General features: G+C 36.8%; 1 protein-coding gene across 2 annotated transcripts in view; it reads left to right on the top strand.

Annotated features, from left to right (window-relative positions):
• Window positions 1-10,463, top strand: part of LOC122280675 (exocyst complex component SEC10b-like) — a 41,236-nt gene extending 30,773 nt beyond the window's left edge. Inside the window, exons 16-25 of one of the 2 annotated variants that reach the window (XM_043091650.1) lie at window positions 73-126; window positions 199-327; window positions 446-538; window positions 642-788; window positions 898-995; window positions 2,824-2,908; window positions 8,451-8,509; window positions 9,368-9,466; window positions 9,544-9,627; window positions 9,973-10,463. In XM_043091650.1, the coding sequence (XP_042947584.1) occupies window positions 73-126; window positions 199-327; window positions 446-538; window positions 642-788; window positions 898-995; window positions 2,824-2,908; window positions 8,451-8,509; window positions 9,368-9,466; window positions 9,544-9,627; window positions 9,973-10,051 (927 nt within the window). In that variant the 3' untranslated portion in view covers window positions 10,052-10,463. Of the gene's footprint in view, window positions 1-72; window positions 127-198; window positions 328-445; window positions 539-641; window positions 789-897; window positions 996-2,823; window positions 2,909-8,450; window positions 8,510-8,653; window positions 8,733-9,367; window positions 9,467-9,543; window positions 9,628-9,972 lie in introns of those variants that run through there. The other variant, XM_043091651.1, reaches the window with a different exon arrangement.
• The last annotated feature ends 2,858 nt before the right edge of the window (window positions 10,464-13,321 follow it).

Here is a 13,321-nt window from a genome sequence, read left to right as displayed (position 1 = left end):
ATAACTTTTCCTGGGTTTAACTTTCATATGTTTCAGCAGTTCTCTGATTAGTTTTAACGTGTCCTTGTACAGCCTACTACACTGGCAACCAATGTAAAAGCGGTTTTCACTTGCCTACTTGACCAAGTAAGTTGTCAAATACATTGATGTATTCACTGATTTTATGTCATAGGTTCTCAGAATTTCTTCTATCTGCAGGTTAGTCAATACATAACGGAAGGGCTTGAACGTGCTAGAGAAAGCCTGACTGAAGCTGCTAACTTGAGGGAAAGGTTTGTGCTGGGCACAAGTGTTAGTAGAAGGGTGGCTGCTGCAGCGGCATCTGCTGTAATTGCCTGATCACATTACCTTATTTGTGCATTTCAAACTGTGTGGGCTGTGAGATGTATTTTTAAATTCTTGTGTAAGTGTTAACCCAACATCGTTGTGATGGGTTGATGTATAGGCAGAAGCTGCTGCTGCTGCTGGTGAAAGCAGTTTCAGATCTTTCATGGTTGCTGTACAACGTTGTGGTAGTAGTGTGGCTATAGTTCAGCAAGTATGTTGGATTGGATTCTTTAATTACTTTTAAGTATTTTTCACAAGATAATAATGACCTGATATAATTAAAAAATTCAAACAATTTGAACATTTCCCTGCAGTATTTTGCAAATTCTATTTCTCGGCTTTTGCTCCCTGTAGATGGTGCACATGCTGCTTCATGTGAGGAAATGGGAACCGCTATGTCCAGTGCAGAGACTGCTGCTTATAAAGGGCTTCAACAATGTATCGAAACTGTGATGGCTGAGGTCAGCTACTGAAACATTAAACAATTTAGTTAGATTCAAATACAAAGTAGCTTTTAACTAGGCATGAGTCTTTGTTAATCACCTGGTTATGTAATCTCCTACTTTGCAGGTAGAGCGATTGCTTTCAGCTGAACAAAAGGCAACAGATTATCGGTCACCTGATGATGGAATTGCTCCTGATCATCGACCTACAAATGCCTGCACAAGGTACATTTTCAAGCCTCATACCCCATCGGGTTGGGCTTTTCAAAGGGCTAGGTCATGACATACATCCTTCTGACAAACTTGTATTACCTTAAGTTTTTGCTGTTTTTGAAAACCGCATGGATACAAGCCACTAACTTTTTCCCTAGAGTATATGAAGAATAGGACATATTTTCATTTTTTGTTATTCTAGTATGGAAATTCGGCTTGTTGTACCCCGAATAGGATGGGTTTTCACTGTCCCATTTATTCAGACTTCATTCTTTTTTTTTTTTTTTTTTTTTTTTTTGGTTTTGGGGGGGGGGGGGGGGGGGGGTGTTGGGTTTCTTACTAAACACACCAAAGCAGGTTTGAGAGGTGACGGGTACATATCTGCCTGCCCTGTTTAGATTATACATTCCCATATAGAACTACTAATATTTCAAAAATATACCCACCTTTAATAAAGTATCCATTTCATTTTCATCCCTTTTCTTTTTCGTTTTCTTTCAGTTAATTGTTGAGCTTAGGAAGCAATTTTTGGTTGCAAACTTTTTGTCCATCGAATTGATGTTTTCTTCCTCCTCATCTAACTTTCTCATCCAAGCCACCGGACCCCTCCTCCATCCCGAGGTGGGTTTTGGGAAGCGGGGATTTCAGGAATGTCCTGCATCAATGTGAGGGTTTTGGTTCCAAAGGTTAAGCAGGATTAATAGAGTTCTTGTTTGGGTAGAGGCTAGGGTTTGGTGAGGTTCATTTGCTCTGCATCTTTGAGAGAGAGAGAAGAAATTAGGGTTTTGAGTGGGAGATTTGAGTTTGGAAAAGTTTGAATTGATAATGAAATCTCCAAGTGAGGGCTGAACCAAATCTTTTCCTACATGGATGAAACTAGAGCCATACTTGGTAGAAGAAAATGTCAGGAGTGTCGTGCTTAGTATCCAATGCAGGTTCAAGACAATGATGAGGAGGGGGGAAGGGGAATGCGTGCCCTGTACTAACCAAATGCTACCATCTTAAAACTATCTTTTTAACAGTTAAAATTTAGGGGGAAACTTACACTTTGCACCCTGAGCTAACACGTCTTTTGCAATTTGCATGCTAACTATGAAAATTGTAATGTGCACTCTAAACTACCAATAAATTTCAGTGGCACTCTTGGCCGCATGAAAATAATCTCATTTCACTTGTCAATAATTCCCAGGGGGTTACTGGTTGAAGTTCAACAAATGTTGAGTAAAACTTCCACTCATTGAAATGGACGAAAGAAAGATCACATGGCATAATCTTAATGGTCAGGTCTTAACATTTATTTAAACTTATCGGTAGTTTAGGTTACATATTGTAACCTATCAGTAGGTTAATGTACATATTGGTGCACGTTGCAAGTGGGGTGGTAGCTTTTTTATCAGTTCAAAGGGGATGTTAGTTTAAGGGTGCAAAATGTAATTACCTTAGACATATGAGAAGTATTAGATCAGAAATCTTACAAAAGTAAGTTTACAAACTGATGTTGCTTAATGTGATACATCATATCTATCCAAAAGTGTGAGCTTGTTTTTAATTATATAAAGTCACATTAATTTGTAACCATATCAATTTAGATCGGTTTGTTAGCATTTATTTGTAAGATCCCTTTTTAGATCAAGCATTTCTCTAAGCATACTTGATTTAGAAGTGTGAGCTCGTTTGAACTTTTTCACTAACATTTACCATTTGATGATGACTCCATTTTATGCTACTCAAGGCCTCTATCTGTTATATTAATTATAAATATATATTTATATATATATATATATATTTGACTGCCATGATGCTTTTAGACTTGACAAATGTTTTCTTTTCTATTGGCTAGAGTGGTGGCATATCTTTCACGTGTACTTGAGTCTGCATTCACTGCACTTGAAGGTCTCAACAAGCAAGCATTCTTGAGTGAATTGGTATGATTTTTATTTCGTGAGGTTTCTCTTGTCTCCTTATGCATATAAAATCATGAATTTAATCCCCTGATTATCTATTCAACTTGCTGATCTGGGTAGTTGGTGTGGAAGTGATATCTTAGAATCAGATTGTAACGTCTGTTCCTCTGATGCCATGTAAGATAGAATTATAAAAAATTTATTTTCTTTCTCTAGCACGCTAGGTATAGAAGATTTTGTAAATAAAAATAAGACATGCATTAAAATTAAAAGAGAGCTTGCAACAACATTTATTAAAAACAAAATTACAAAATCGTGAATTTAAAAATTACAAATAGTGCGCCTAGGCTTTTGTCGCTTTTCCCTGAGCCAAGTCCCACCTGTAGTTCTGTCTTCATTTTAAACCTAAGACATTCACACATTAAAACAAATTGGGTCAAATACTTTATACTTCATTTTGAAAACATATTAACACAAATTTTTAGTCATACATTTTTCATTCTCAATTCACATTCAATCACATTGTTTACTGAATAAAACATTTTTCATAAAAGAGCATTCAATTTCTATTACATTAATTTACATATACTTTACTGTTCTCACTTTTATTGGCCAGTACACACTGTTATGCCCCTTTTGTTAGGGTTAGTGGTCCTTGTGACTACGGTTCCACCTGGGACTGATAGATGGAACCCAGTCGATTGAGATGGTCACCACCAGGTGCACCTAGTGAGCCATCCCAGTTCCATTCTGCCCATTCATTTTGTACCATAACCTCATAACATTCATTTAGCCCCTCATTTAAGTTTTCACATATTCATTCTTCATTTCACTTTACTTCTTTCATTTCATTTCCTCATCATTCATTTCATCAACCACATGGTAACATATATAAACATGGAAGAACATTTAATAAAAATCCATTCCATCATGCTCGTGCATCACATTTATCATAAGGGGTGCATTTAAAAGGGGCTACCAAAGGAAGGCCAATACATTTATACCATGAAAACATTAATGCATATAGCATAGTTTTATAAAATGATCTTTCATTTCTAAAACGAAACATTTTCATTTTTATTTTCCTTTTCATTTTCATTTTCAAAACTATAGAAGAGTATGAACATAATACTATCCTAGAACCGCCATTACATCATTTCATGCAGTCCATTCATTCTCGTGTCAAATGGCACCTAGATGCACATATGCTTATTTCAATTCCTATTCAAGTGCATAGTTAATATAACTTAAAATGAACTTAAAGAAACTACCCTTGTCATGCTAAACGCTCTTCCACGTGGTGTTATCATTCATGAACTCTTCACTTAAAATTCTTACATTAAAGCCCATGTCGTCATCCAATTAACCCTCCATATGTTCAAGAAATCCTAGCCTTACTTCAAAGCTTGTGGCATCCATCATTGACATCCTCATGAACATCCATGACTTCATAACTTACACCTATATGTGCTCTATGTCGTTGCTGTCCATTATTGTTCATTATTCTTTCCTTATACAATTCTTTCTTTATTTCTCTTGTTACCATTTGACAGATTATAGCTTCCATGTATAGGGCTAGAATTAGGCGCATACTTATTTGTTTCCATGTATGGAATTGTTTGTAAAGATTATATAATATACAGAACTCTCAAGGCCAAAGCATTTGGACATTCTCACAAACTTGACACTCTAAACATCTCAGTACAACACTTCTGCAAACCATGGTTAATAACCTCAAACATAGCCCTAGGCATACACATCAAACCCAAACAATGACCGATGAAAGACAGCTTCATTACTAGCCCATGACCTCACCTTTCTAGGAAAACTTCCATGCTCTATTTACTGCATATTCTTAACCTCGAGGCCATAATGAAGGACCCTTAAGGTCACACATTTCCAACTTGATAGGTGATTCACGGCCTTACACATCTTTTGCATTATTCTCAATACACCTCCGTTTCATTTCTAATTCTCAAAGTGAGCCTCCATGCTTCACTTAAAAGTTCAATACATCAATTTAAGAAACTTCATCATTCTGTCTAAAACCTCATTTTCAAATTTACAACATCCATCCATGCTACACAATTCAATCCAAATTCAATGCAGAACGCCCTTCCTCCATCCATACACAAAGTTTAGCCCCACATTACCACAAAATGCACATCAATCCAAGCTTCATTTATCTTCTCACATTCAATTACATAACACAATCAAAGATCTTCCAATTTAACAAATAAAACATAACAACTTCAGCTAACTTTAATACCTAAACATCATATATATTCTAGCAAAGGGAAGGGAAGAGTTTTGCTTTTACCAAGTTTGCAAGAAGCACACTCAAAAACAAAGTTCAATACATGAGATAAGATCTGAGTATTGGGATGGCTTAGACAACGATACCACACTATACCGAGATCTGAAACATTATTACAAGCAAAAGACTTAATAGAAGAAATTGGAGAAAAAGCTGGAACAGGAAAAAGTAGTGGAAACAAGAGCCCCGCTTTAGGTCCCTTCGCGATTGATTCCCCCGTTACCTCGTCCTGCACAACACAACCATCACTAGAAAAATTAATAGTACAAGTGTTATCAACTACCATGTTACTGCAGAGGGTACAATAACAGAAGTCTGAAATGTCTGGGCCTGATGATTCTAGGGGCGGATATGACATTCTTTGATAATGTGACCTTTTTTCTTGCAATAAGAGCAGTATTTCTTGGAACAATTAGCAGCATAAAACATGGTGCAACATAATGTGCACCAAAGTCCCCTTGCGGAAAAAACACTACAAGGTGCTAGAATGCGTAGGCTATCCTCGTCGTTGAGTAGCATAAGCCACAGGAGCAGACCTTGAACTACCATGAGATTTCTCTAGAGTAATTGTTCTTCACGAAGTAACTCAACAAAACAAACATCAAGAGAAGGAATAGGAGAGCGAACAGATTCATACTTGGGGCAGAGTTTCATAAGAAACTATGACAACTAGTCTCGTGAAGACGTTGAATAATGGAAAGAGAGGCAACAGGAACATCCGCGGTAACCATATCAGAATATTCATTTCAAAGAGTCAGGAACGCCGAATAATAGTTTTGGATGGAACTATTGTCATGTTGAAACATGGCAATCGCATGCTCTAACTGAAAATGACGGGCATTGTTATCTTGATGGTATGCTTTCTTTAAGTAAGACCACATGGATTGAGCGGTGCGATGAGGCCGTAAGTTGGTGACAGTATGTGGCTCAAATGAGCCAAGAAGCCAAGACATAATTCGAGCATCAAGTACAGCCCATGAAGGAGAAGACGCTGGATCCTTGGATTTATTTGGATTAGGTGCACAGTCTGTGCCATCAATATGACCCCAAAGATGTTTTCCCTTGAGGAAAAGTTCAAATTGAAAAGCCCGCATAGGATAATTGTTGCCCATAAACTTGGCACATATGTGCGGAATCCATAGCAAATAAATAGAACCCGAAACAAAAAAAAAAAAAAAAAAAAATGGACTGAAATATTACATGCGAGAGGGACAGACTGCACCTACACTCAGAAACTGCCGAAAAGAACACCAAGACCTCAAGGCTGCTGAAAAACAGGACGTGTCGATGAATTGAGAAGAAAATGTCAAACTTGAGCCAGAAGATGCCGATAAACACCAACCCAAAACTAGAAGTTGCCGACAACACCAACCAAGAACAAAGAACTTTGGACGTTGGGTTATCAAACCACAGCACAGAACACGTCGAAAACACGAGAAATACCAAAACCAAGAAAAAATTCGAGCGTGAGAATAACCCTAGCAGTCAGCTCTTGATACCATGTCAATTTTGTGAGAATGGCTGAATCAATTGGCCTTGAGTGATCTGTATATTATATATTACCTTTACAAGAATGTTATACATGGAAAGAATGTAAATCTCGAAAGATGCTAGTCCCATATGGAAACTATACTCTGTCAAATATGCTAACTGTACAAGCCTAAGTAAATTAAGATAAGGTGAAAATAAGGAAATAAGAAGCAAATATTTGAATAATTATGGACAGCAAAGCTGTCCATTGATATAACCCACCATTATATTAATAAAGACCAAAAAATAGGGAGATTGTTGAGATTAATTTTCTTGTGTGGATTATTATTTTATACTCAAAATTTTCTTTGAGAAATAAACACAAGGGAAGAAAGCAAAAGCGATTCAAACATGACTGTACCAGTTTCAACAAAGCACTTGCTAGAACCTGAAGCAACGGTTTTGGGATATAATTGGTTCCACACTCTCTGAAGCTGAATTTTGAGCAGGCAGTGACGTCACCGCTAAATGTGTGATGTGCATGGGTTGCATGTGAAGAAGTTGTCACAGATATAAAATCAGATATCTTAGCACTATGTTAACACTTCTGTATAGGAATTATCACTAATTTTTATAACAGAAAAATAGGAGTTTTAGATAGCTTACATGAAGCCTGAAACTCAGTTTTTGAAATACAAGTTGAAGAAAAACCTGGAGACCACAAATACTTGTTTCAGCCTGTAGTAGGATAGTGTTTTTGGGGTGGAAAAGGAGTAGAAAGCTTTGGTTTAAATTTCTGTTTTGGTTGCGGGAACAGAAACTGGGATGGCTATATTCAATTTTTAAATAATTTTAATGGCAGCAGCAAGAGGGAAAGGAAGTTGCAGACTTGGTTTCATAGGTAGGAACCCCTATTCTAGACAGTTTCATTAAGAGGCAGACAGTGGCTGTTTTCTGAAATTTTTCAAGAAGAGAAGTGTTAAAATTCAAAGGTTTTTCTGACCTATGGTTGTGGCAGACCTGGAGGAGCCTTCCAGGGTTTTCTCCTTGAATTCTTGATGAATAAATTGAGGGAAAGGCAGGCTGTGACAGGTGGCAAGCTTAGAGGAGATTGGGATGGATGCTCTTGACAGCACTTGCTAGGGTTTTGTAAGGGATAAAGCTGGCATGAATATCAGCTTTGGTTTATCAGTAATTGCAGCAGTTGATACTTCCTAGAATCTTCCTGTTCTGGTTTTTAATAAGGCGTGTTCCTAGCTTTATTAGGGGATTGGATGGACCGGATTTTAAGGCTTCTAGAGTCCTAAAATCCTTGTATAGAACCTGTCCAGTGAAGCAAGACTCAATTTGGCAAGTTTCCTCTACTTGCCTTTAAATCAGCACTAAAAATACTCGATTCAAAACTTCAAAACAGTTCAACAGCAGCTGGAATTATGAAAATCAAGGCATTTGCGAAATTATTCAAACCAAAAAATAAAGAACTCTAATTCCAAGCCCCTAGTACTTGGGTATGACGTATAACATATATGTTGCCTTGGACACTGAAGAGAATGAATGCTTACTATTGCATTTCTTCTTCAAATCATGTTCCTGATTGGTCAATCTTCCAGCACCATGTATACCAGACATGATATTCATTTTCTTCTCCCCCTCCTCTCTTTTTGTTGTGTGGTGGAGGGGGGAGGCTGGAACAGGGAAATTTAAGGAGGTGGTAATACGTTGAAAAACTATTTATTATCTTCTTTCAAATTTTAATTAGTTGATTTCTATTATTAGGGAATCCGCTTGCACAAAGGGCTACTTAATCATTGGCAGAAGTTCACTTTTAATCCCAGGTAACTGGCCCGGCCCTCAAATCTCATGCCCTAAAAATACATTTAAAGTTTGTCTATGACATGGCAAATGGTTGTTTGCATTCTGATTATAATATGCAGCTTTCCTTTGTGAGCTCAAGGTATATTTTAGTTTTCTCTGTGCAGATGGCAAAGTAGAGAGATTTTGGATTTCAGATGGCAAAGTAGAGAAATATTTTGGATTTGATACAGTTGCTCTCCAAATGTACCGAGCTACCATAGCATCTCAAAAAGAAAAAGCAATTTATTCTCTCTCTCCACTCTCATTGCCCCTTAAAAATGAATGTAAATACATTCAAAAAGATTATTTAAGTAGAGTAGAGAAACATTTAGAAAGTGGGATGTATCTCATTTTCCAAAGTAGGCTGCTAAAATAGAAAAAGCGGATCTTTTAGCTAACATTCGGCTAGTGCAATGCTACCACTCTAGTCATATTCGCAAATTTTGAAATGAAAAATTATATATAGAAGCCTTAAATGCACAAGCCTTGCACGGGCCCTTTATAAGAAAAAAGGTAGACCCCACCATAAAAAACTGTTAAAAAAATCGGGACCCACATTTTACAAAAGGCTTGTGCAAGACTTGTACATTTGGGGCTTGTATTCTGTCTCGCTCTCTCTCTCTCTCTCCCCTCTTTTGTTTTTAATATCTTATCATATGGGGTTCTTGGAAGTCTGTTTTTTATAGTTTCCCCAGAATTTGGTGTTATTAATGTGTCCTTTGTGGACTATTCTGTTTGGTGAACTGTGCAATTTGCTGTTTCTGTTGCCTTCCTTTCTTATTGTAATGTGAATAATTCAGGGATAGTGTTTCCTTTTTGGTGTTTTTAACTTTTTGCAGTGGAGGACTGCGGTTGAAGCGTGACATAACTGAGTATGGGGAATTTGTGCGCAGTTTCAATGCTCCTTCTGTTGATGAAAAATTTGAATTGTTGGGCATGTAAGTTGCAAGGCTTTGCAAGATTTTCATTTTTTATTCATTTTATATCTGAGGTAACTGATGTCTTTTGTCTTCAGCATGGCTAATGTCTTCATTGTCGCTCCTGAAAGCCTCTCGACACTGTTTGAGGGTTCCCCAAGTATACGAAAAGATGCACAAAGGTAATCCATGAGAACAAGTCGGATTGCATATGATATATCCCATCAAAATGCATGAAAAAAAGGTACCATATATTTTGGTGAGAAGCATGGGTTCCTTCTCATCAAATGGTAAGGATGGTTTACAAATGGTATTAAATGTTCAGTGTTTCTGTTCTCTTTCTTCCCTTCCAAACAAATACAGTAAGGAAATGCATTCCATTTTGCAGTCACGCATTTAAGAAGTATCTTTTATGCCACAGTTTATTTATTTATTATTATTTTGTGATGATTTTTTATAAGTGGTAGTCCTTTACATCAAGGGTGCCTTATTTTTATAACTAAATTTTGATTTTTCTTCCAACCTAGGTTCATCCAGCTTAGAGAAGACTACAAGAGTGCAAAACTTGCTGCCAGACTTAGTTCCTTGTGGCAAAGCTCTAGTTGATACGGAACTGGCATACTGATTTAGATATGAACCCTAAAAATCCTTGAATAGTTCAGATCATGCTGCTAGTAGTAAACTATGTTGAGGGTACTGACTTCTCAAGTTGCATTGATTCAGTGGCAGAAGACCAAGTTCAAGAACCAGTTGAAGATTAAACTAGTGACATGGATAGTGACCTCATCTCGGACAGAAAACAATAGAATTTTTGGCCCCCTTTCTTTTGGAGTGTATATTTTTTAAGGTATGCAGAGGAAGACCATTATTAGCTTTGTATTCTTTAAGGCTTCAGGTTATATGCTAGGCCATTGCTTGTGTGTGTTGACAATTCGGAAAAGGAAATTTCATGTCAGGTATGTGCCCTTGTAAATGATCCTTAGGGTATTATGAATAATGACACATTTTCGTTGATTTTGATGCTGTGTTGCCCGAACCTTAAGAGTTCTTTTGATGTAGTCCTTATTTGTGATTTCAGATATTAGAAGTTCCGATGTGATTCTACCTATAAAATAAAAAAAAGTTCCAATGTGATTCTTTTTTTCTGCTTTTCCTTGTGATGCGGCGTTTGATTGCGAGAAGTGTATATATTCTACCTCCTACAAAGCTTTGGATAATTTCTCTCAAAATTAATTATCAACTAATTGTTGGTGGACTGAGACAGAGTAAAGTACAGAAATGTAGTTGCAGAGATGAAGATTTTATGGCCACATGGACTGAGTTATCTCAGAAATTACGGAAGAAAAAATTAGAAGGCATGGCTTTTATTTTTAGAAAGTTGTGGCAGAGAAGGAATAGATGGGTTTTTGAGAACTCTTTTCAAAGTCCATCTGAGGTGATAACTGCTGCTATTACAGATCGAGAAGAGTATAATCTGGCTAGGAGTATTGCTAGAAAAGTCTTCTTGGGTCCTACACCAGTAAATAGAAATGTCAAATAGAAACCTCCACCTCAGTCAACATATAAAGTAAATTGGGATGCAGGGTTTGAGGAATCAACACTGAAGATGGGAGCTGGTATGGTAGTAAGGGACTGTGAAGGGGAAGTCATAGCTGCTATGAGTATGCCAAAGAAATGAGTCAAATCTGCTGTGTTAGCTGAAACTACTGCACTATGAAGATCTATTGTGTTTTGTGACGAAATTGTATTCATACAGCTGTTCTGGAAGGAGATGCAATGATAAAGGAAGTGCAATCCAATTAGGAGAATTGTGCTTGGTATGGCCAAGTCATTGAAGATATAAAAGTGAAATGTAGAGATAGAAAGAGAATTTATCCCTAGAGAGGGTAATATGGTTGCACATAAGCTAGCAAAGTTCGCACTTCAAAGTGAAGAGGAAATTGTATGGACAGAGGACAGTCCAGATGGTTAAAACCATGTATCCAAGTAGACAAACTGTGTAACGATGTTAATGATGAATGAATATGAGATTTCTGAAAAAAAGAAAAAAAAAAAAAAAACGATTGTTGGTGGTAGAAGTTTGTACCCATGTGGCCCGAGAAGCCCATATATCATCCCATGAACCATCCAAATGGGCCCACTAACCGCATTGCATTCCAATAAGGACCAACTGTCGTGATGATTGGGACCCACATTCAACAAAAGAAAACCAAAATTGGGCCCCACACTCACAAACTTACCGGTGCAGCACACTCAGACATCTAACCAACCCCACCCCCCGCCGCAAAGAGCATGGTGGGCCAGTCATATCAACAAAACCGTTGCAAGAGAGGCAGTTAGTCCCTTACTCCCTCTACCCCACCTTTCGCATGTTGTTATCCTTCGAGCAATGGCATTGCCATAGGCATGATAAAGCTATCCCAACTCCTTTTTTTTTTTTTTTTTTGTTTTTTTGGGGGGGTAAGTTGGACATCCCAACTTTCATATATAGTACGTCAATTTGGTTCAATAAGGTGTAGTTTGGATATTGATAGGAGATGAGGTAGTTTTAAATAAAAATTAAAAGTTAAATAAAATATTATTATAATATTATTATTGTTTTGAATTTTGAAAAAGTTGAATTTTTTATTATAAAAAAATTATAATGATGAAATAAGATAAAACTATTTCTGCATCTAAACTAAGCCTATATTTGGAAAACACTGTAGCTCAGTCATCTTTATTTTATTTTATTTTTTATTTCTTTTTCAGCCGGAGGCTGCTTTTCACCTTCCCTCAATTTCACTATCCTTTCCCATCCTTTATCTCATAACACAAGTATTTCCCATGCTAAATACTTGGAGTGCCTAGTGTTCTTTGTGATAGGGTGAATGAGATTGTGAATTAGAAATCTTTATCTATTTATTAAGGTGTGGTTTTGGGTAAGGTGGTGTATCCTGTGACACCTCGTCCCTCTCAGACTCGTTGAGTTAGAGAAACCAAATGTCATTGACATTAAAAACATACGTTCTTTGCACCAGGCATGAAAGTACCATAAACAAAAATCATCACTACAACTTTTATTATAGAAATCTCTTAAAAACAAACTTGCTCGATATCACTTATTTTAAATATAATAGCCTAACTTGTGCTAAGCATTATGAAAGTATAAATCATTTAATAGTAAATTTAAAAATCTAAATCCTTTCTCTAAGCCTTAAGCCTCATTGTCAATGTTAACCTCCAGTATCCTCGCTCGCAAAATCCTTTAAATCTTCCTCACGAAAACATTTAAAAACAATTAAAATAAGTCGAAAACTCAATAAGAACCACATAATGCATTAAACATAATATAAAACGTAGGGCTTTTTGTTTGAAAACATCACTCTTTTGAAAACAAGTGTAATCATACATAAAACATTAATTATAAAGCACTAGGAACATTCATTTACCTCAACTTCAAGCATAAACATTCATCTTCCTTAACATCATTAACCCTTATATTTCGTTACCTTAACCTCATCATTATGGCCCTTTACACACTATTAATACGTGTGTTAGGATTGGCAACCCTTGTGATCGATGGCTCTTCCCAAAGCAATCGACTTATGAACCTAAACCTTAGGAATGGGTCATCAGTACATGCGCCGCTAGTGATACATTTCGACATTGCTATCCATCCCAACCTCATGGTACCTTCCTCATGGCTAATTCATTAGCCTCAAGCATTTATGCTTTCTTTCTCTTTTCTTTACATTAACCTATAGATTACTTTTCATTCGTAAACATTCATGCAACATAATACTCAATCATACAACAATCATGCAACCCTAACATCCTATCATCATGCATTGGCTTCATAAAAATGGGCTTTCAAAGAAAGGCTTATACATACAT

Source organism: Carya illinoinensis, chromosome 11, assembly GCF_018687715.1.
Source record: "Carya illinoinensis cultivar Pawnee chromosome 11, C.illinoinensisPawnee_v1, whole genome shotgun sequence".
NCBI classification, from domain to species: Eukaryota; Viridiplantae; Streptophyta; class Magnoliopsida; order Fagales; family Juglandaceae; genus Carya; species Carya illinoinensis.
Note: the sequence above shows the minus strand (reverse complement) of the source record. Positions and strands in the feature narration are given on the sequence as shown.